The 21803-nt window shown below is 35.9% G+C and overlaps 1 protein-coding gene across 2 annotated transcripts; it reads right to left on the bottom strand.

Moving 5' to 3' along the window:
- Nucleotides 1-269: 269 nt before the first annotated feature.
- LOC133311086 (transcription initiation factor TFIID subunit 5-like) lies at nucleotides 270-21390 on the bottom strand. Of its 2 annotated transcripts, none has more exons than XM_061512103.1 (19): nucleotides 21143-21390; nucleotides 14092-14173; nucleotides 13920-13998; nucleotides 13641-13738; nucleotides 13489-13545; nucleotides 10635-10722; nucleotides 10445-10554; nucleotides 9567-9671; nucleotides 9194-9345; nucleotides 8845-8955; nucleotides 8690-8759; nucleotides 8537-8573; nucleotides 3699-3863; nucleotides 3471-3547; nucleotides 2667-2783; nucleotides 1222-1487; nucleotides 999-1094; nucleotides 828-903; nucleotides 270-718 (listed from the first exon to the last, which is right to left on the bottom strand). In XM_061512103.1, exons 1-19 carry the CDS (start codon nucleotides 21280-21282, stop codon nucleotides 674-676), a joined length of 1971 nt encoding a protein of 656 aa, XP_061368087.1. In that variant the 5' UTR covers nucleotides 21283-21390; the 3' UTR covers nucleotides 270-673. The 2 variants fall into 2 exon arrangements, with proteins under 2 accessions (XP_061368087.1, XP_061368088.1); XM_061512104.1 differs by having other exon boundaries at nucleotides 828-900.
- Nucleotides 21391-21803: the final 413 nt, after the last annotated feature.

Genomic DNA, 21803 nt, shown 5'->3' with positions numbered 1-21803 from the left:
TAACTTTAATATTATATAACTATGTTAAAAATAAGTTGTACAAAAAAAATATCCTATAACAGGATATCCGACAAACCCTTTAATTATATCATTTAGTTTGCTAGGCTCACTTCTCACAGTGTAAAAAAAATTAGTAAGTAGGAAATTCAATGAAAAATAATAAACATGTATGGAGAAGAAGCAAAGTGACAATGAAGCAAGAATAAAAAGAAAGTAATTCTTCAGTTCTGTGCGTAATTTTGCAGTAAATTACGCACATTGAAGGGTAGAAAAAACACAACGCTTAGATGAGCAAAACTTGCTGCCAGAATATTTCAATTCAAATAACTTTAAATAAATTTACAAAAGAAAAAAAAAGGAAAAAAACTGTACAAGTTAGACATCATGGGAGCAGCTCAACATTAATTTTTGGAAAGGGTTATATTTACAAACTAAATTATTTACAAACTCTTACAACTCAATATTAACCATTGATTTTTGTCAATCTAACGGTTATAATTTATTGAAAATTAATAAGTGTAACTCGATAAATTATCTGTTAAATTGACGAAAATCAAGAGTTAAATTTTGTTGTAAGAGTTTGTATACAATTTAATTTGTAAATATAACCATTCTCTTAGTTTTTTAGGTCTTGGAATTGTCACTTGGATCTGGTATTTGTTTACCAGCCACATTATGCAAGAGCTCCAGCTGCAAAAAGAAGATTCCTTCGAGAAAACTGCTCCAGAACATAATACAAAATTACATATTTAATAAATCCTCATAACATTATGTTAAGATTAGAAATGGATAAAATGAAACCAAGAAAAAAGAATTAGAGAACTTACCTGCAAAGAGTAAACTGGAGTAGATTTGGTTGGCAGATTTTTCAATGATCTGAGTCTGTTAGTATTCCCACTCCTACTAATGAGGTAAATAATACATGCTGTTAGTGTTTCCGTACCAAAAAATTTCCTGAAGAGACAATTATATCTTTTCATATCAGACAAACTACTCACTTTTCTTCGTTCCTTGGAACTTTTGTACCCGTAGTTACATCCCAGAATTTTACAGTGCAATCAGCGGATCCAGAAGCTAGAAGAGAACCTTCGCAACTGATGCATCCAACAATAATGAATAGTAATAGCAGTGTTAAGAGGTTGATAGAAAGCTTAAAATACATTGATTTCCTTCCTAAATATGATCAAGTTGAAATATATTGATTGGGGTCGTGGGGATCACCTGAAACCGAGTGTCCAGACACATGAGGTGTGACCAATCAAAGGTGTGACACAGCATCCACTAGAGAGATCCCACATCATGATTGTGCCATCTTCATCACCAGATGCCATATAGCGACCATCCGGAGACATTGCCAAAGACAAAATCATACTCCTGTGACCAATGAAAACCCGAACACACTCCCCACTCTGCACGTCCCATAACCGAACTGTTTTGTCGCTAGAGCCAGTAGCAATGTAGTTGCAGTTGGCATGCCACTGCACACACTAAACAAGAAAGAAGAAAGGGTAAACATAGCATAATAAAGATTGAAGAACTGAAAATATTCAGACTTGACAACAACGTTGTTGAAGTACTAAACATAAAATTGAGTTCCACTTGGTGAGAAAAGGAATTCTCGAAAGATTAACTGGGAAGAGCGGAACTTTGCTTTCGTGCTTAAACCAAAAGTGATAACAGAGAAGACTTTCTACTGGATCAATCAAAGGAAAAAATATTCGTAGAATCAACTGGAAACCATTTTCTTCAGTTTTAGAGTAAGACAACACCAGTAAACTATATTCAATAAGAGCACCTCCGATTAATTGCACAAAACCAAATAAAATACAATTGCAATAATTGCAGACTTTCAGAATTTAGGTGAACTGAATTAAGCTAGTGGTAAAATATAGTGTAGAGGACATAAGTACCCCCTCCACAGTCCACACACTAATCCCGCGCATAATACACTTATACTATCAAACCTTATACTATACAGTGCACCATATACTATACAGTGCACCAAACATACCCTTAATTCTCAACAGGATGGACAAACTCACTTCAGACTTTGTTTTAGTATAGCATCCTATTTGACCTTCGGGGATAAGGTGCTTTGCTTTAAAAAAATCCACTGCATCGTGAATTAATTGAAGTATCCAGAATCAAATTACTAGTAAGTAGTATATGAATTTATGGAGCAATTAATGAGTAAATTAAACACTTTAATGAACTGGGGTGTGTATGACAAAGTTCCCAAAAAATTTCTTTTTTAGTCCGGGGAATAGAAATATTAGAAATAGTATTTGATAAAACTGGTTTATTTTTCTATTCCAAAGAATGAACCGGTAGCCGAATAACACAAACAAATAATAAACAACTTTTTTTGCTTTTTAGTTCCTTGGCACACTATTAAATGCAGACATAGTAAAATGTGTTATCGAGATTAAATACGCACTATTTATTAAATACATATTCTCTCTCATTGGAATAGAAATAAATTGTGTTATCAAATATTTTTACCCAAAACTCTTTCAAAGCACGGAAATAAAAAAATATTTCTCTCCAGAAATAGGATCAAAGATCATAATGGTAGGTAGCCATGCACATCCCTAGTAGATGATATAAAATCTGGAGAAAATTAGAACAAGCAGAACAGATAAAGGATATTTGACTATAAAACTCACATCAACATCCGACAAGTGCCCTGCCATTATTCTTAAAGGCTGAATTCTGTCCATGGACCAAATCCTAGCTGTTCTATCATGTGAAGAGCTGGCAAAAAAATGCCCTGCAGGACTAAACTGCACCAGAAAAACAAATAAATGGTATAGCATTCTACAATGTACATGCGGACAACAAATGCCCCAAGGCTAAAAAGATGTTTAAAAAAATATAGGAAAGGAAAGAAACAAAATATCCTTTGGTAGAGAAGATATCAAATCTTTGTGAACTGCAGCAATTGAGACTTGAGAGAACAAAGTCCCAAAGATATACGTACTTCTAACTTTCTAAGTATATATAAGCACAATAGAAGATTGATGAATGTGAAAAGAATTCTTTGTTTCTAGATTATTACATTTTTACAATATCATATACTTTCATATTGTATTGAACAAAGATGAAAGGTGTCCATTTCTCAGAGAATCACACTGCATACTAAGAATAGCAACAGTCGAAAGCTACTAAACTACAGAAAGAGAAAGGAAGATAATGGAGAAGAAAGTATAATACATCATTCAAACCATAATAAACTTGCAAGGAAAAGAAAAATCAAGATACAAGAACATAGTTAGTTGCATGGCTAGAACTGACTTGCATATACATGTATATGATATATTTGATTAAAGTAATAAAAAATGTAGGCATCACGTTCAAATGTTTAAATTTAAAATTACCCTTCAAATAGCTGGTTTGTTGTTCTACATTTGTCATCAGAATACATAGGGAAATCTAAAAGAGTTAGAAAAATTCAGTAGGAAAAGTTTTACCTGAACATCCCAGACAGGGTAATTGTGACCCTGGTAACATACAAGATTGGTATTAAGCTTTGTACTCCATAGTCGAACTGCAAAATCCATGTAAGAGTCATGGTTCAGAATAAGACTCGGAATTAAAAATACAACAAAATATATAGGAGTGAAAAAATAAATAAGATAGTATCAAAAGTGAAGAAACAAAATTAGGAAGAACATTCAAACCGAGTGAAGTAAACATACTCGTTTTGTCTGCTGAAGAGGAAAGAATAAAATCCCCAAAAGGACTAAAAGTGGTTGCATAGACCGGCCCTGAATGACCTTGAAACAATGTGTACTGCCTTTTTCTGCCATTTCGCCCAAGAATTTGTTCATTTTGTGATGTATCATTCCATCCCTGTGAAAAAGCTGATGACAGCAACAACTCAACTATTACAGCAAATAAAACATAAAAGTATAAAACTCATATTTGAGCTCATTAAATTGCTCAAAACTTGTTCAAGACTACAAGCTACCTTCAACCAATCGAACCTTCACTAAATAGAACCTTAATTTTGGTTTTTCAACTCAAGAGTCATATTTTTTGTGAGAACTCCTGATGTTATAGTGAGGCGAGACATGGTTTTTGAGCTTAAGAAGCCAATTTAGTATGCATATAGGCAAGGGTGATGAAGATGGAAGACCATCGTATCATTGAAGCACCAGTCATTGTATACAAATCAAAATGACACCACTCTTCCAAATGATATTTAAGATCCATTGTACAGCAAAGAAAAAAAAAGACTCAGAGAGAACTGATCAATCCCCAAACTTTTTTGAAGAATATTTCCATTGAAAGGCTATTACGGGGGGGAGGGGGGGAATAGAGTGTCCATACTGCTTTACTTCACATTCTTACACCTAAGTTTTTTTTTTCCTATTGATTCTTTAAGTTAAAAGTCGAAAAGAGAATGCACTAAGAATGGGCTAAGTTATCATCCAGTGTAATAACTCTCACTAAAAGGAGAGGCATTGCGCATAACTTTCTTTATATATGGGATAGTGAAAATTTCATGTGTTCTCATCAAGAAGCTATACAAATGAATATTCAGCATGCATTAATATATACGAAGCTTTGTCCAGAGTGAATTTTATAAAGGAAACACCCACAAAATGCAAGGGGAAATATTTTAAATAATAATAAAGAAAATGATAAGATTAGAAAAGCAACCTACGAGGGCCTATAAATAAGAAGAAAGATATCAGCAGATGTTGAAGCAAAAGTGGAAAGATAAAAGAGTAGAGTGAAAAAGGAGAGAAAAGGGAAAATAGAGAGAGGGCTAGAAGATTGAAAGAAAGTTCTCAGTAACAAGTTAAGCATCTATTTAAAATTTAGCACTGATTGATAGTATTAACTCCTATTTCGACATAGCACATATAAGTAGATAATGAGAAATATAACAAATCCAGAATCTTTTCACTCAAATCGTTATAATTATTGTTAATTAAATTCTTTTATTTCAGAATAGTTATGCAAATAAATATTTTCATTATTTAAATTTATTTGTTTAAATAATTTGCTTGAATTGCTTTATTAATTATTTATAAAAATTGTTTATTTAATCTCTAGGTATGTGGACTATATCAAGTCCAAATTTAATTTTAACTTTTATTATGATTCTTTCTAATTGAATTCTTTATCTTGGTTTTATAAATAAAAAGTTATGTTATATACTTAATCGTGTTTAAAGGACTAAGGGCTTGTTTGGTGTGATGTATAAGGCTTGATAGTATAAGCTTATACTATACATTATGACATTTTCAGTTGTTTAGTGTGACCATCGTATAGTATAATTTTTTTAATATATTAATTTTTAAAATATTGGAGGATATTATCTTATACAATACCATACCAAACGCTGAATAGTATTAAAATTTAATCAGGTCTTATACAATCAGGTCTTATACTATCAGGCCTTATCCTATACTATGCACCAAACATGACTGCTACCGCTGTAACCCCCTGACTGTTTCCTGGCCTTCATTGCCAGATTTTTCTCTGTTTTCCTATAACAGCCTTAATTGTTGTTCCTTTTAAAGAAAAAAAATCCCTTAATCCATAATATTTTTTTTCCCTTCCTCACCACATAAACTGAACTAAATATGGCATATGATGATGAAACCACTACCTATAACACTGCTATATCTGAAAACCCTGCACCCATTGAAGGCCTAAATTAGGAAGAAATTGGACGACTCAAGGCACTCATTAACAGTCTTAAGAAACCTACAGGTAGTTTCTCTTTAGCATGTTTAGGTAAGGTCTCATTCTCAAGGTCTAAATGCCCCAGAAACTTCTTTGTCTAATTCTTGGATCCTTGATTCCGGACCTACTTACCATATGAGTCACCTTTCATCCTATTTTTCTGAATATTCACCCTGTCCCAATAGTTGTCCCAGTAGCAGGAAAATTGTAACTGCTAAAGGTACCTTTCTCACAGTAGCAGGAATTAGAACCATTTACCTTACCCCTCAATTGTCCTTCACGTACCTAAATTATTTACCAATTTAATTTCCATCAAGAAACCAACCATGGACTTGTCTTGCCATGCGTTATTTGATCCAAATTCTTGTATTTTGCAAGAGAAAAATTTGGGGAGGAGGATTGGGTATGCTAAGGAATAAGACGACCTCTACCTTCTTGAGACCACTGGAGTAACCTTTTTGACAAGTGACCAAGATGAGAACTTCATCAATTTTGATCAAACCAAGCAGATTTGGCTCCATCATCAACGCCTTGGACATCCATCATTTCAAATCATCAAATGCATTTTTCCTTCCTTGTTTTCAAAAATTAAACTTAGTGATTTTCACTGTGAAATTTGTGAATTTGCCAAGCACAAGCGTGTAACTTTTCCATTCAGCAATACAAGAAGCCTAAAGCCTTTTGATCTTGTTCATAGTGATATATGGAGGCCACCCTCTAACCCTAATGTTTCTGGAGTGAAGTGGTTCATAACTTTTATTGATGACTGCGCTAGAGTAACCTGGATTGCTCTGATGAAACACAAGTCTAAAATAAGTACAATTTTGCTCAATTTTTACCGAATGATCAAAAACCAAATTGGGACCAGTACCAAAAAATTCAAAACGGACAATCCCAAAAAATACTTCAATCTTATTCTCTCCCTTCTTTCAAAAGGAGGGAATCATTCATGAATCATCTTGCATCTCTTCCCGCAACAAAACGGGATAGCAGAGCGGAAAAATGGCCATCTCTTGGGGAAAAAAATTTAACCCTGTTGTTTCAAACCAAAGTTCCTAAACATTTTTGGTAGAAAGCAGTCCTAACAACCACATACCCCATAAATCTTCTCCTAACCAAAGTCTTAGATCTCAAAAGCCCAGTGGATGTCCTAACCTCCTTTTACCCTCATGTAAATCTTACCAATAACCTTTCCCCTCACATTTCCGGGTGTGTATGTTATGTTAATGACCATTTTAAAAATAGAGGCAAATTGGACCCAAGAGCCTTAAAATGCAACTTCCTTGGCTATTCATCTACTCAAAAAGGGTATAAATGCTATCGCCCCCTACCAAAAGGTTCTGTGTGTCCATTGATGTCGCCTTCGACGATGGAACAGCCTATTATAATCCTCCTTCTCTTCAGGGGGAGACCTTAACCGAGGAAGACAAGGAGGAAGACTACTCTACCCTTGATACAACTCTTATTCAAAGAAATAAGCCACATCCACCCACCAATTCAGGTTCTGAAAATCCATCTTTAAGACATCCACCACGTTCACCTAAATCCACTTCTCCTCTAAATAAGTCTATATCCGAGCCTAAATCTGTCATGTCCCCTCCTCCAACACTTGAAAATGGAAAATTCAGCAAAGGAAAGGTATACTCAAGAAGGGAAAAGGTCGCCCTTGAGGGGGAGTGTGGGAAGTGAACCATTAGTGGCATAGGAAATTGTCATACTTAATGTATAGTGAAGCTCTAACAATAAATGTTAGTGGGTACAATCATCTGGGAAGTAGGTACTATCACCTATGAAGTGATCTTGTAAATATCACTTGTATTTACTAATCCCTTGTGTATAAAGAGCATGTTGTTGGGTGCATTTCACTCAGACCATTGAACAGAAAAATCAGCTCTATAATTCTATATTTCTTTACAGTTGATTTAGTTTTAGGCAGGGAGTCAGTATTGTTATCATTATATTTTCAGGTTGGTATTGCGATTATTATATCCTCAAACAGGAAGCATGTTGTAGTTCTATTTGAGTATACCTCCACTTGAACATGTATATTATTTTGATGAAGTATTGATTTTTATTTTATATATAAATTGATTTGGGTATAACCTAAGATTTGAAAAGTTATTAGTTTTGTCGATTGATTTAGCACGACTTTTACATGTTCCCAAATAACGGTTGTTATATTTTCCATTATAAATTCAAGCAATTTAGTTAAATAAAACAATTTAAATAAATAACATTGAAAATATTTATTTGCATTATTATTCCATAAATAATTTAATTAAGAATAATTGCAACAAATATAACAAAAAAAATTGGACTTGTTATATTCTCATCATCTACTCACATATGTGCTAAGCTGAAATAGGAGTCAAGACTATCGATCGGTGCAGAATCTTAAAAAGAAACTTAATTTGCTACTAAGCATTTCTTTTCAATTTCCTAGGGTGCCCTTTTCTCTCTATTTTCCTATTTCTCTCCAGTGTCACTCTCTACTCTCTTCTCTATCCTCTTCTATTTCAACATTTGCCGATGCCTTTCTTCTTATTTATAGGCAAATTTTTGTAACCTTTTTCTTATTTTATTCCTTATCTTTTTCTTTTCTTATCTTTTTTATTTATTTATTTATTTTTCTTTTTTATAATATATAAAATATTTCCCACCGCATTTCGCAAGGGTTGTTTCACTTAGGGCACTGCAGCATGTTATAGATGACAAACTACAATATCTTTGAAGCTTTAAAATTGTTTCTAACCATATTCACATTTTTCAAGCAACGAATTCAATAGTCATACTCATAGCTTGGTCTAAACAAAAGAATTTTCAACTACAAACTTACAACTGGTGGGCTGTTCAAGCTTTGCCATATCCCAAACCTGTGGATATAAGTCACAAATTACCACAAGTTCATACTATCTGGAAAGATAAAGCTCCAAAGGAAAGAGGGTTTTTTTTCTGTAGGGGTGGAAGCAGAAGGGTGAAGAGAAAGAACCTTTAGTGATGAGTCAGAAAATCCTCCAGCAACCAATGATCCATCATGGGATATTGATGAACAGTTTAAACTGGGATAGTTGACCCAAAACTAAGCATTAAGCAACAGAAACACAAACATGAAATCAACTTGATCTCCCAAGTATTAGACATTACCTACTATGTGTACTGGTAAATGTGTAGAAGTTAACTGAAGGCAGGGAAACACTACTCAATTGTACACGATTCCTTAAATCTTCGAGGATAGACAGATCTAGCTCAGTTGAACTGCAAGAATGCAACATTACACCATTCAATGGAATAGAACTATATATCTTCAACGGAATGCTTTTCTATGACTTTAGAGTATAATCTCTTTAGAAATTATAGAGTAGAGCGACTAACTTTGACTATGCAATTACTATTGAAAACAAAAAAGAGATAGCACAGTGACTTCTGATTTAATCTACATCCTATATAGAAAATGCAAAGCCTATTAAATGAAAATTTAGACATTAGAGAATACCCTATGGGTAAGGGGAGTTCTGGTTTAACGCAAGGTGGTGCTGATATGGAGTTAGCTTCAGGTTTTGCACTTTTTCCTGTTGCATTTCCAGCCTTGTCCTTTTTTACCTTTTTTATTGAGCCACCTTGCTTTCCTCCGTCAACCAACCTTTTCTAAAGGAGAAAGAAGTGAAAAACAGGAGTGAAAAAACATTTAAAACCTTTGAAGATCAGACAAAGGATTTGCAGTATTAAAGTGATAGAAATGTATTAATGAAACTCATGCACAACTTTGTCACAAGGGCATAAATTCTGAGAAACATATGGTATCAGATTATCCAACAGAAGCATTCATGAAACATAGAGTCAGAGATGCACTTTAATAACAGATGTACCTTACTCTCATCATGCTCTCCTGCTTTGGCTTCCCCTAAACCCTTTTCTGTGTCTGAAAGCAAGGCCCCTGCCTTCTCTATGCGGTCTTCTAAGTCGTCAAGCAACTGTAGCAGAAAGATTATTGAGATTGAAATCAAATTATTATTCAAAAAGTCATTAATAATTTAAATCTAAAAAGTAAAATGATTTAGTAAACCAAAAAAAAAAAATCTTCATTACACTAGTGATTTTCTCATTCTATTTAATGCTTTTATTTAGATGTCCAAGCCACACAGGAACCACAAGGCCCTGGCCCCAGCAGTGGAGCTGAAATAAAAATAGTGATGGGGCCAATATGTGTGTGTGACTGTGTGTTAAAGGACCTTTAAGAGAAATTTAGATTTTTTGGGAAGCCAAACACATTATAAGAAGAAAGGACAAAAAAGTAAAGCGAAGTTTTGTTTTAAAAATTTTGGAGAAGCCATGGTTCCCACGCTGGACAACAAGCCAACGCTCTATGCCTGGCCCAATCAAAGATTCTGTTAATTTAAAATTAATATTCCAGAAATCACTCCAACTTCTCCAAGTACAATGATGATGCATGACAAGGACGGATGTAACATATGTCACAGTTCAATTGACTGATAACAAGTCATGGTTTGATTATCTCAACATTGGCCTCTCATGATAAATTTGCCATGGCACGAAAACTCCAAAATGCAGAAATTTTGGGAAAATTTTGAAGTTTGAAAGTTTCAGATATTTTACATGCTATGAATACCCTTCTTATTACGACAAAAGTTTGCAAAAGTACGAAACTGGCATTACATTAATAGAAACAGAAGGGCAAGATAATATCGAACATTGACTAGTTTTCTCAATATATTAATGGACTCACCCCCCAGAGCATTTCTTTTTGATTTATCAGGTTGGCTGCATCCTGGATGCTTCCAGAGAGGGTAACAGCTTCTGGGTCATCAGAAATTGAGCTAGGTTGTCCGGTGGTAACTGCAGTGTAACAATAATGATGTACAAGCAATACTGACAAGTTCAAATGAACAGATGCAACTTAAAAAGAAGAAAAGTACCTTGGAAGTTAATATGCTCATTGATAATACCAATTATAGTGGTGGATTGCGTACTGTGCAGATGTTGCATCAGAAGCTCATAAGAATGCTAGCAAAACATTAAATATTATCAGATTTTTTATGTATAGCTCTATTCAATAAAGAATGTAATGACCTCAAAGATGAAAATTCTGAAAAAACAAATACCTGTGCAAACAAAGACAATGTTGGTCAAGTCAAAGAAAAATCAAACCCAAAAAGTAATCCATTTAACAGAATCCGTAGATCAATAATGGGATTCAGATATTGATTAAATTATATCATATAAGTTCTAATATTCACATCTGCATGTTACTTCCTTTATGTCCTCACACAAGCCAAAGCCACAATGGTAAGAGTAAAGCACTATGTTAGAGTATAATATAAACCATTGAAAAGGTCATCAACTAACAGTTTAAGCTTTGGGGTTGAATTGGTTCTTTACATGGTATCAGAACCTTATGTCACGGGTTCGATCCTCACTGCCCCCATTTAATTAATAATTAATCAAGTCTTATGAAGTTTCTTAGCACAGGTAAGTGGGCCTGTGCATTATCCACTCTTCACGCCCAGTGGGCTCTTGTATGAGGGGGCGTGTTAAAATATAATATAAAGTATAAACCAATAAAAAAGTTCTCACCCAATAGTTTAAGCTTTTGGGTTGAATTGGTTCTTTACACTCTACAACGGCCTAACAGAGATTAGGGTGGAAATTATGGTATGTCCGAAATATTCCCTCAATCAATAAGTTAGATTTGATGATAAAGTTTCACATTTGAACATGTGAATATATTTTACTGAGATAATGAACACCTGTAACAAATCTACCAAAGAATGTGACATCAATATCCAATGCATATAGTCTCCACAAATATTACAAGACTTTACTATGATAATGAACAAGAGTAACAAATCTACCAAAGAATGTAACACCAATATTCAATGCATATAATATCCACAAACATTACAAGTCTACAACAATGTAGACCTATTGATGTTTTGTTCAATGAACAATAATAGTGCAATGAACATTACTACAGGTTGCCCATTTCATTCCTCTCACTCACCCCTATATCGCTAAAGAAGTGGCTATCGTGTTCTATCAACAGATCTCCCGGCTTCGTGTTTGTAAAGAACCAATTCATCCAAAAGCTTAAGCTAGTGGGTGAAGGCTTTTTAATGGTTTATACTATTCTCTAACACGCCCTCTCACACGAGAGTCCATTGGGCTTGAAGAGTGGACAATGCACAAGCCCACCTACTTGTGCTAAGAAAAATCCACAAAAAAAAATGGGGGGAGGTGAGGATCGAATCCGGGATACAAGGCTTTGATACCATGTAAAGAACCAATTCACCCAAAAGCTTAAGCTAGTGGGTGAAGGCTTTTTAATGGTTTATACTATTCTCTAATAGTGGTTAACCTCAAGCCATTGTCTCTCATGATGACAGGGTGTTTCTCAGGTTGTTTTGGACAGAATTGTTGCAGACAGTCAGTACCAAGCTCCATTTCAGTAGTGCTTACCACCCGTAGACAGACAAACAAATTGATGTGGTTAACCGAAGTTTGGAATCTTGTTTTTCCTCACAGTGACCCTGTGATTGTATCAATTGGCTACAACAGGTGGAGTACTAGTACAATACGTCGTACAACGTCCTATTGGCTTCACCCCTTCCAATCAGTGCATGGATCTGAGCCACTCACACTTTTTCAATTAGTTTCTGATGGGTCTCGAGTTGCTGATGTTAAGAGCTCCTTTCAAGAGTGCAATCAGATTTTGGGCGAGCTTAAGTCCAATTTGACTAAAGCGCAAGACCGAATGTGTGCCTTTGTTGATTACGAAGGTAGAGAGGTTAAGTTCCAAGTTGGAGATCATGTATTTCTCAAACTAGCCCCTTGTCGTTTCTAAAATCCAGCAAGATGTCCTAATGAAAAACTACGACCCAATTTTATTGACCTTATCCCACTGAGGGGCAGATAGGTGCAATTGCTCATCGTTTGGCTCTCCCACCAACTAAAAAAGCTTGTTGGTTCCCAGGTTCAAACCCAACCCTTACCTCCATATTGCACAAAGATTTAGAGCTACATCTTGTTCTGAAGATGTTGGAGGACATTTGGAGGTGCTTATGAAGTGACATGGGCTGCCTGATTTCAGAAGCACTTGGGAAGACTTTGAGACTTTCAATGAGCATTGTGCTGATTTTCACCATGGGGACAAGGCGAAGCTTAAAGGAGGAGGTATTGATAAACTCTTGGTACCAAAGACGTATGTTTGAAAGGCTAAGCACAAACATAGTGGAGTAGCAAGGGACGTAGTGGAGCCTTAGGGTGCCACGCGGAGTAAAAGGACTAATAGAATTCTGTTAGGGAAGAATAATAAGGAGTAGAGCAGGGTAGAGTAAGGGTAAAGAAGAAATTAGAGAGTGGTAGTGTGTCGGTTGCTGAGAGGTGATTAAGAGTTGTTTCGTGTTCTTTCTGTTTGGTGTGAGGATTGGTAATTATCACGCAGAATCATGTGCAGGAATGATCCAGGATATACACTCAACAAATTAGATTCATAAGCAATAAAAAAGGCAGATAGTCACAAAAACTTCCAACTAACTGCAAATCAAATGCTAATAGCCAAGCATTCTTTCAAGGAGTAAAGCACCATCAATACAAATTAAAAAAATCACAAGATAATAGTTAAACACAGAAAAGAAAGCCATTGGGCACAAAAGTTCTAGTGGATTCTGAAACTGGTTGAACGAAATATTTAATTTGAATAACTCCGAAGTGCAACAAAAAATTAAATTATAGAATATCTGACCAACAAATCCAGGAGAATCAAGATATTACCCCACATATCTTTAAGATGAATTTGCTTTGCCTAAGGGAATGAGCGAATTCCATTTCCTGAGTAAGAACGATATATTAGGATTATATAATGCTAATTATCTAGCAACTTCAAGAATCATAAAAGAGATGTAAGATTCTAGACAGCAACAAACCTCCAAATGAGTAGGAGAAAGAACTCCTTCCAACTTTTGAAGGTCTCGTAAGTGCTTCGTTTCATGGTCTTCACGAAAGGAATTAAAAAAGGTCCGAGCTGAGAATATCAATCACAATCATGAATCATGTAAATAGAAGCATAAAACACATGTTGCACTGATGGCTTCATTAGCAATCCTGCAATCTAAAACTAATGATAATAATACTAATAAATTTCTTAATAATAATAATAATAATAATAATATTCTTAAATGTGCGTGTATAGGTATATTTCAAACCTTCATGAAGATACCCTTTTGCCACAAGATCCATGAAGCAATGGATAAATACTGGATAAAGCACACGCAGCAACTCAGGCTGCAAGTAAGTAGGAAACCATGTAATAACCACATAAACTTAAACAGAACAACTTCATAAATACACTTCAAACAAGAAAGTATGGCATGTTACCTTATACAAGTCTAGTGACCTGTATGCCCATGATCTTAGCTTGCCATACCCATCATGGTATCTTGCAAAACCTCTCTCCAACCTGCAAAATAAAGGGTTTTAATTCACTATAATCATGGTCCAGAAATGACACACATTGGAAGAGTAGTCTGGAAGGTAGGATTCAGGCAAGTTGATGGCCATGTTCTAAGACTTGAAGTTTAGAGAGTAAAGCAGATAGGATGAAATTGTGTCTGTGGTAGCTCACGCATAGTTTCTCTATATATCAGGGTGAGTATGAAATAAAATGATTCAACCCTGATATACATAAGCCTAATCCAGCTCCTAATTGATTCTCCAGTATATACACAATATCCTACCATAAATACTTACGATACTCGAACAACATTGTAACAATCTGATACAGACCTCTACTGAAAAATAAGGAACAATCAACTAATAACAGAGAAACCAAGACTTTTTGGCCTGAATAATCAGATTTTTCATATATTTATGGAAATCAAGATACAATTACAGATCCTGTGACATTAAACAGAGACAAATTACAAGAAAAGGAACAATTACAAAACTGGAAATGCATAACAGTAAAGGAAATACAATAAAGGATAGTGGTGAAGCAATTGGAGAGGCTTCACTCTCTCCCAAGAGTCCAATTTCAATATACTTTTCTGATGCCCCACCATGTTGCCTTCCCTCTGTATATAACTAACTTCAAGTCACCTCCATGCTCTCCATTCTGTTACGGGGTAATTTGGGAAACTCTTAGCTGACATGGCATTAGTTGTGTGTTTGCTGACTAGGATCGTATCAATACTCCCCCCCTAACAATCACCTTGTCCTCAAGGTGATATTTAGTCCCCAATCACCTTCCACCGGGATCCCATTGCTTAAATTGTAAACCACAACTTATGACAAAAACACAGAGACTACCTCCAGGGTCCCATCGCCTATCCACATTAGCTCTCAATGCTGAACGCCTTGTTGTTTGATTTCTAAACTTAGAAAAATGGTTGAATACATCTTCCTTAAACATAAGGTACCTTTTCCCCTCTTGAAAATTCAAAGAATAAAATATTCTCCTAACCCACCATTGTGACTCACAGAGATGGCATTCAATTTCTCTGAAATCAGCAGTCATACCAATTAATGAAGCATTTTCGCAAAAATATTCGAGCCAAGTAACGGCTGAGTTACCAATCAATTGAACATTATTTGAAAATGATGAACCCGCAAGTGCCTTGGCAGCAATGACAATCATTGAATGAAACTTGAAAACCGATTTGGCAGCCATAAATCGATTCTCTTCCTTTACACCTACGTGAAGCTTAAAAACAGACCTGTATGAGGACAGATCAGCTGCAAAAAACAGCAGTGCTGATGGCTTCTTGGTTGTATATTCCTTCTTCGTAACAGCTTCAGGCAAGTCGAGTTGAGATGATAAGCACCCATTAATGAACCTTGGAGCTTGCTTTTGATAACATGCCCCCCTGCAATAAATCCTCTTCACGAAATCAGCGCATATAGCTGCAGCATGGCCCCTTTTTTTCCAAAACATAGTTGTATCAAGGAAGATCATCGGGTCGGTAATGTCCGCAAACTGTGCTCCTTGCTCGTCGATGGTGGCTGGCGCTGAAGAGTGTTGTCTACTCCCCCCCTTTCTTTTGGTGACTTCATCCTTCACAGCCCAACTTTTACATTGAGAGGAAATATGTCTTTTTAGTCCCCTTAGCCCAAATGGGTCATTGGGCGTGCAAGCCCAATCTATCACTAAAACATAATTTCTTCTAAAACTTCTTCCGGATTAGGCTGAAAATAACATGTTAATAGTGTGGGCCACTTTTCTAATTTGACCCAATCCCTCCTCTGACCTAATTCCCTCATCTAGGGTCTTGTGTGTTTGTGGCTGCCGTCTTCTTCCTCGGTTGAAATGCCAATAGTTTGCTGTTCTCGTCTTCTTCCCTTGGTCACCACACAAAGACACGTCCATCTTCACAAGAAGCTTTAAGTATGGCGGTTTAGGTAATGGCGGTGGATACTCCACCTCTACTAGTGCTTCTGACTTCGGTGGTTCACACACCACCTTCCCTAACAGCTCGCCTTCCTCTTTTGTAGTCGTCTCTTTTCCTTGAAGATTCGTGTTTGCTGGTTCAGGCAATGGTGGAAGGCTGACAACCACCGCCGGTGGCTGTGTTGTTGCCGGCAACTGCACATCCAAAACCTTGTTCGTAAGCTCTGCATCTACTTTCTCGTGCTTCTCCAACACTGATTTTTTATGCATTTCCGATCTTGTATCATCTTCTTCCCAGCAAATCTTTTTGTTCATGATTTTCTGCTTCTCCAGTTTTGGTGTCTCTTTCTTTTCTATCAACAAGTTTCCTTCCCTCTCCATTTCTGAATTCAAATGGCCCCTGTCTTTCTCTTCGTCACAAAGATATAAATCAGGATCAAATTCCGGTTGAAATTCCTTTAGCATCGCCTTTGAGAAATCCCACCAACTTGCCTTCAAATTCGACCCCCTCCAGAACAGGTACCAAACGCGATCATATCTTTTCAGTCCCTTCGCAGCCTCTGAAATTTTCTTCATTTCTGGAGTTCCTTTCATCTTGAAGTATTGCTCCATTTGGATCTGCCATCTATATGCTTCCACTCCATCAAACACCGGAATCATCTTGAAATCACCTCCTCCTTCTTCTTCTTCTTCTTCTTTTTTTTATTTATTTATTTATCAGCGCGGTTCAAAGCTACCGGATCGGATAGCTCTGATACCAATTTGATACAGACCTCTACTGAAAAATAAGGAACAATCAACTAATAACAGAGAAACCAAGACTTTTTGGCCTGAATAATCAGATTTTTCATATATTTATGGAAATCAAGATACAATTACAGATCCTGTGACATTAAACAGAGACAAATTACAAGAAAAGGAACAATTACAAAACTGGAAATGCATAACAGTAAAGGAAATACAATAAAGGATAGTGGTGAAGCAATTGGAGAGGCTTCACTCTCTCCCAAGAGTCCAATTCCAATATACTTTTCTGATGCCCCACCATGTTGCCTTCCCTCTGTATATAACTAACTTCAAGTCACCTCCATGCTCTCCATTCTGTTACGGGGTAATTTGGGAAACTCTTAGCTGACGTGGCATTAGTTGTGTGTTTGCTGACTAGGATCGTATCACAATCCCCCTTAAGTTGGTGCATATATATCATATGCACCAAGCTTGTCATATATATAGTTGACTCAAAGACCTCTAAGAGCCTCGGTGAATGTGAAAATATCTGCAAGTTAATTATTGAATTTTACAAATGTTGTTGTGATCTCCCTAGAGTGAATTTTCTCGTATACACAATAACAATAAATCTCAATTGGCTTAGTTCGTTCATGAAAGACGTGATTTGGAGACATATGTAGTGCATCCTGATTGTCACATATAGTTTCATTGGAGACATGTTCAATTATTTAGCAACTGTTTTAACTAAATGAGTTCACAAGTCCCAATTCCTATTGCTTGGCACTCAACTTCAGCACTAGATCTAGAAACCTCTTTATGTTTTTTATTTTTTCACAAAATTAGATTTCCTCCCAAAAAATACCATAGCATGAAGTAGAACGTCTATTTGAAGGAGAGCCATAACCACAAATCTCCATATGCCCGTGATCTTCATATAGTAGGCCTCTCCTTAGTGCTCCTTTGATGTACCAAAGTATTCTAACAATAGCATCATAGTGAGAGTCACACAAAGAGTCAACAAATTGGCTTACCACGTTCACAGCAAAGGAGATATATGCTCTCGTTATTGTCACATAATTTAATTTCTAACAACCCAGATTTGACGAATCCCCTTGTTCTGGTAAAGTTTGATATTAGATATATAAATGAACCAATATATCTGCACCCAAGCATGCCAGTTTCTTCCAAGATATCTCAAGCATACTTTATCTGGAAGATAAAGATGCAATGTTTATACTATGCCACCTTGATACCTAAGAAATATCAAAGCTTACTCTAATCCTTGGTTTGAAAATGTTTTAAAAAGTGTTGTTTCAATTGTTCAATGCCAACTCAATCACTACTAATAATGACAACATCATCCACATAAACAAGATTGATGCACTATTAAGGAGATTGATGCAAATATAAAACAAATGATCAACTTCACTACAAGTCATACCAAATTCTTGAACAATTATACTAAAGCGGATAAACCAAGCCCGAAGTGATAGTTTCAAGCCAAAAAGTGATCTGTGGAGTTTGCACACCAGCACAAACTCCTCCTAAGCAACAAAGTTAGGTGGTTGCTCCATATAAACTTACTCTTATAAATCACAATGGAGAAATCCATTCTTGCTGTCCAATTAATATAGAGGCCAATGACAACCAGAGAAAGGAAAAGTCGAACAAAGGCCATTTTAGCAACCAGAGAGAAGATATCATCGTAAATAAGACCAAAGATTTGAGTGTAACCTTTGGCTACGAGTGGCAATTTTCAACACGACACAAAAAAATTCTTATTCAAGTCAACCTGTTTTCAAATTTGTATTATGTTCTTGTTGGCAAAAACTGACACGAAGAAATCTATGTCATGTTGCGTGTCAAGTCGCAAACAGTAAATTTACCAGCATTAATTTTCTTACAGGTTAAGAAGGCGAGCCTGGAGCAATGGTAAAGTTGTTCCTTTACGATTAAAAGGTCACTGATTCAAATCTGGCAAACAAACTCTTTGCAATATGCAAGAAAAAGGCTGCATACAAGGATTGTCCTCACCCCTACCCTCGTTAGTCGGGGTTTAATGGGGAGTATTTTTTTAATCTAGCAAGTTATTCGCATCGTATCGTGTTGTTCTTATCGTGTCATGTCAACCCGCATAATAAGCCACACACTTTGAGATTGGCAGGTTATTCATGTTGTGCAATCGACAAATATAAAAGGGTCGTGTTCATGTCGAAAGTTTTGACCCCCGTTTTCCAATTCGTGTCATATTCGTGTTAAATTCGTGTTATGTCGTGTCAACTCGAATCGCCACCCCTAACTTTGGCGACCAAACAAGCCTTCAACTAATCAACAAATTTGTCTGGATCAACTTTAACAGTGAATACCTAGCGATAACCAATCACAAACTCGTGTATCATTAAAGTGCAAGGAAGACATCTCACCATCACTTGGCGCCATCCTGCGTGGGAAAGTGTCTTGCCTATGGTTTTAGGAATGGACAAAAAAAAAAATACTAGAAACAAAGGTGGAATGTGACGAAGAAAGTCGATCATAAATAAACAAAGCATAAAGCGGATCAAAAATTAAAAGTAGATCATTTATCTTTTCTAAGAGAAATGAGAGGATTGTCTTATATAGGAGCCATGGTATAGGGAACAACAAGCGAAGGTGGTGAGTTATCGGGCACATTATTTGACAAAGGGCTAGTGAAGGCACATTTGCGCAAATGAAGCAGTTTCTGAAGGAGTGTGGCAGCGCGTGGAGAGAAAAACAGTGGTGGGATTCCGGGATCTAGACAGCCTGGACAACGGGCTTCAAATTTAAGGGTTGAGAGGTCTATCAGAAAAGTTTTCAGGTCATCGGAAAATTAAACAACACAGGCTTGTCGGAAAAAGGTGTAGCAAAGTGGGCTCACTGGTATTGAGGCACAACAAGTAGGTCGAGACCATTGGGCAGTGGGTGCAGTAGGGATAGGGTTTCGTTGGGAGAGACGGTCAAAATCCGCTCAAATACCATCCTGAAGTTTAGAGAGTAAACCAGAAATGATGGGTGAGCAGCTGAAATATGTTTACAGTAGAAGGGAGAGAAGAAACCAACACAAGGCAACAGAGGAATCAAAGGCAGAGGCAAAGCAAGATGAGAAGGATAAAGCAGAAGTAGAGAGAAATATTGGGCCAGGTAGGGTAAGCCCAATAGAAGATGGTCCAAGGGTGAATACTGAAGAGCAAGTAGCTAATGAAGAGCAAGTAACTAATACAGAAGGAGCTGATATTGAAGAGCACTTATCTTAGTTGGTTATAACGAATAGGGGGTGAGGAGTTTGTTAGAGGAGAGAGAATGTGAAAGAAGAATATAAGTGAGGCAATGGTGTGAGAGTGGGGGTGTGTGAAAATTTACTCAATTCAGTGGTGAATTGTGGGGAAGGGTACTGTGGAGTCCCTTAGGTGTCCTATTTCCTGTTTTAGTTTAATTTCCCTTCAAAGCTGTATCAGCCATTGTATTGTTTGCTTGCTGAAACTGTTCCATTGAATTTGTCTATTTGAATTGAATCTGAGTTCGTTTCCTTTAATTACAAATTGTGGTTTCATCATGATGAAATTCTGTCTACGACAATCCACACATAGTCTCTATACATATATTAGTATGAGTATTAATCACAATGATTCCCTGATATACATATCCTAATTTGGCTCCCAATTGATTCTACATTATATGCACGATACCCTACCCTATATACTCTCATATATTCTAATTTCTAACACTAAGAAAACATATAAACCTCCTCTTCAACAGCTTACATGCTTGCTAGATGTTTTTGGAGGAAAACAACCCAGCTTTAAAAGTCATATTTGGGCAATAGTTTTCATGTGAGATGCTCAAAATGTCAAGAACAGATACCATTGCTGGTTTAAAAGCACAATCTAAATATATATAAGCCTAACAAACTAGCTGCGAGCTTCATCCTTTTAATTAATTTAAACAGAATTCATAGAAATGTTGGGAAAAACAATCTACTAAATCCTTTTCTGATCATTCACCAAAGTGAAAGGATGACCATTCCTTCATGTTTTATGATTAAATGTAATATACATTTACATTGAAATCCCTTAGGTCGTCCAACCAAAGTATCAAGCAATGTGTAAGTGTGGGAGGATTACTCTAGTGAGGAAAAAGGCACCATCAAACATGCTTCTTTTAATTTTTTTGAATTTTTCTACACACACATATATATATAAGGTCGTGCCTCAGTATAAGCTAACAAAATCGAAATATGAAAATGTTCCAAAATTGAAAAGAAAAACAAAAAGATAGAGAGAGAGAAAAAGAAAATACTGGGTGCGATTGACAGTGTCGGGTTGGAGAGAAGAATCAGTGTTGTTGTTGGTGCGTTGAAGTTCTTCACCCTTTTGGCGCGTAAACCCTTTCTCCTTCAGGTACCCGCTCACACATCCTTCTATTTGATCTTCATCCATGGCTTCTTTTTTTTCTTCTTTTTTCACCAAAGCAAAAATCACAGAACAAGTAAATAAATAAACCCTTGTTTTTGTAACCTGGTTCTCTCCCTTCACTTTGAATTCAAGTTTACGTTTCACAAATAAAAAAACACCGATGATGATCTTCACGTGTTTATTTATTTATTTATTTATTTTATTTTTGGCAACAATTCATGTGTTTATTTGTTTTAGCTTAGTTCCAGGCATGGGCTTCCGGAGCCAACCTAATTGGGTTGATAAGAAAGCCCATACTTAATTGAAGTATATTGGTTTTTTAAATTAGTTTTGAAAACCAAACTAATTTAAATTAAATCAATTTGTATAAAATAAATAAATAAATAATTTTATGTGAATTATTTAATATAAAATAATTGTATGTGAATTACTAAGTCTACTTTGTTTTTGTGGTCATTTATCTATAATGAATTATTTAATATTCATTAATTTATTAATTTTATTAAAAATAATATTTGAACTCCATCAAAGATACTTTCTTCAAC

Source organism: Gastrolobium bilobum, unplaced genomic scaffold (assembly GCF_033153095.1).
Source record: "Gastrolobium bilobum isolate Gb01-03AN ecotype WA unplaced genomic scaffold, APGP_CSIRO_Gbil_v1 utg6878, whole genome shotgun sequence".
In the NCBI taxonomy this organism is placed as follows: domain Eukaryota; kingdom Viridiplantae; phylum Streptophyta; class Magnoliopsida; order Fabales; family Fabaceae; genus Gastrolobium; species Gastrolobium bilobum.
The sequence above is the reverse complement of the archived record's forward strand: the minus strand, read 5'-3'. Positions and strand labels throughout refer to the sequence as shown.

Coding starts and splice junctions, on each gene's coding strand:
- LOC133311086 (XM_061512103.1), bottom strand. CDS start 21,282: ATGGATGAAGATCAAATAGAAGGATGTGTGAGCGGGTACCTGAAGGAG. Junction 9,672..10,444: donor AAAAAGAAATGCTCTGGGGG/GTGAGTCCATTA, acceptor TTTCTGCTACAG/TTGCTTGACGACTTAGAAGA. Junction 1,095..1,221: donor GTCTGGACACTCGGTTTCAG/GTGATCCCCACG, acceptor TGGATGCATCAG/TTGCGAAGGTTCTCTTCTAG.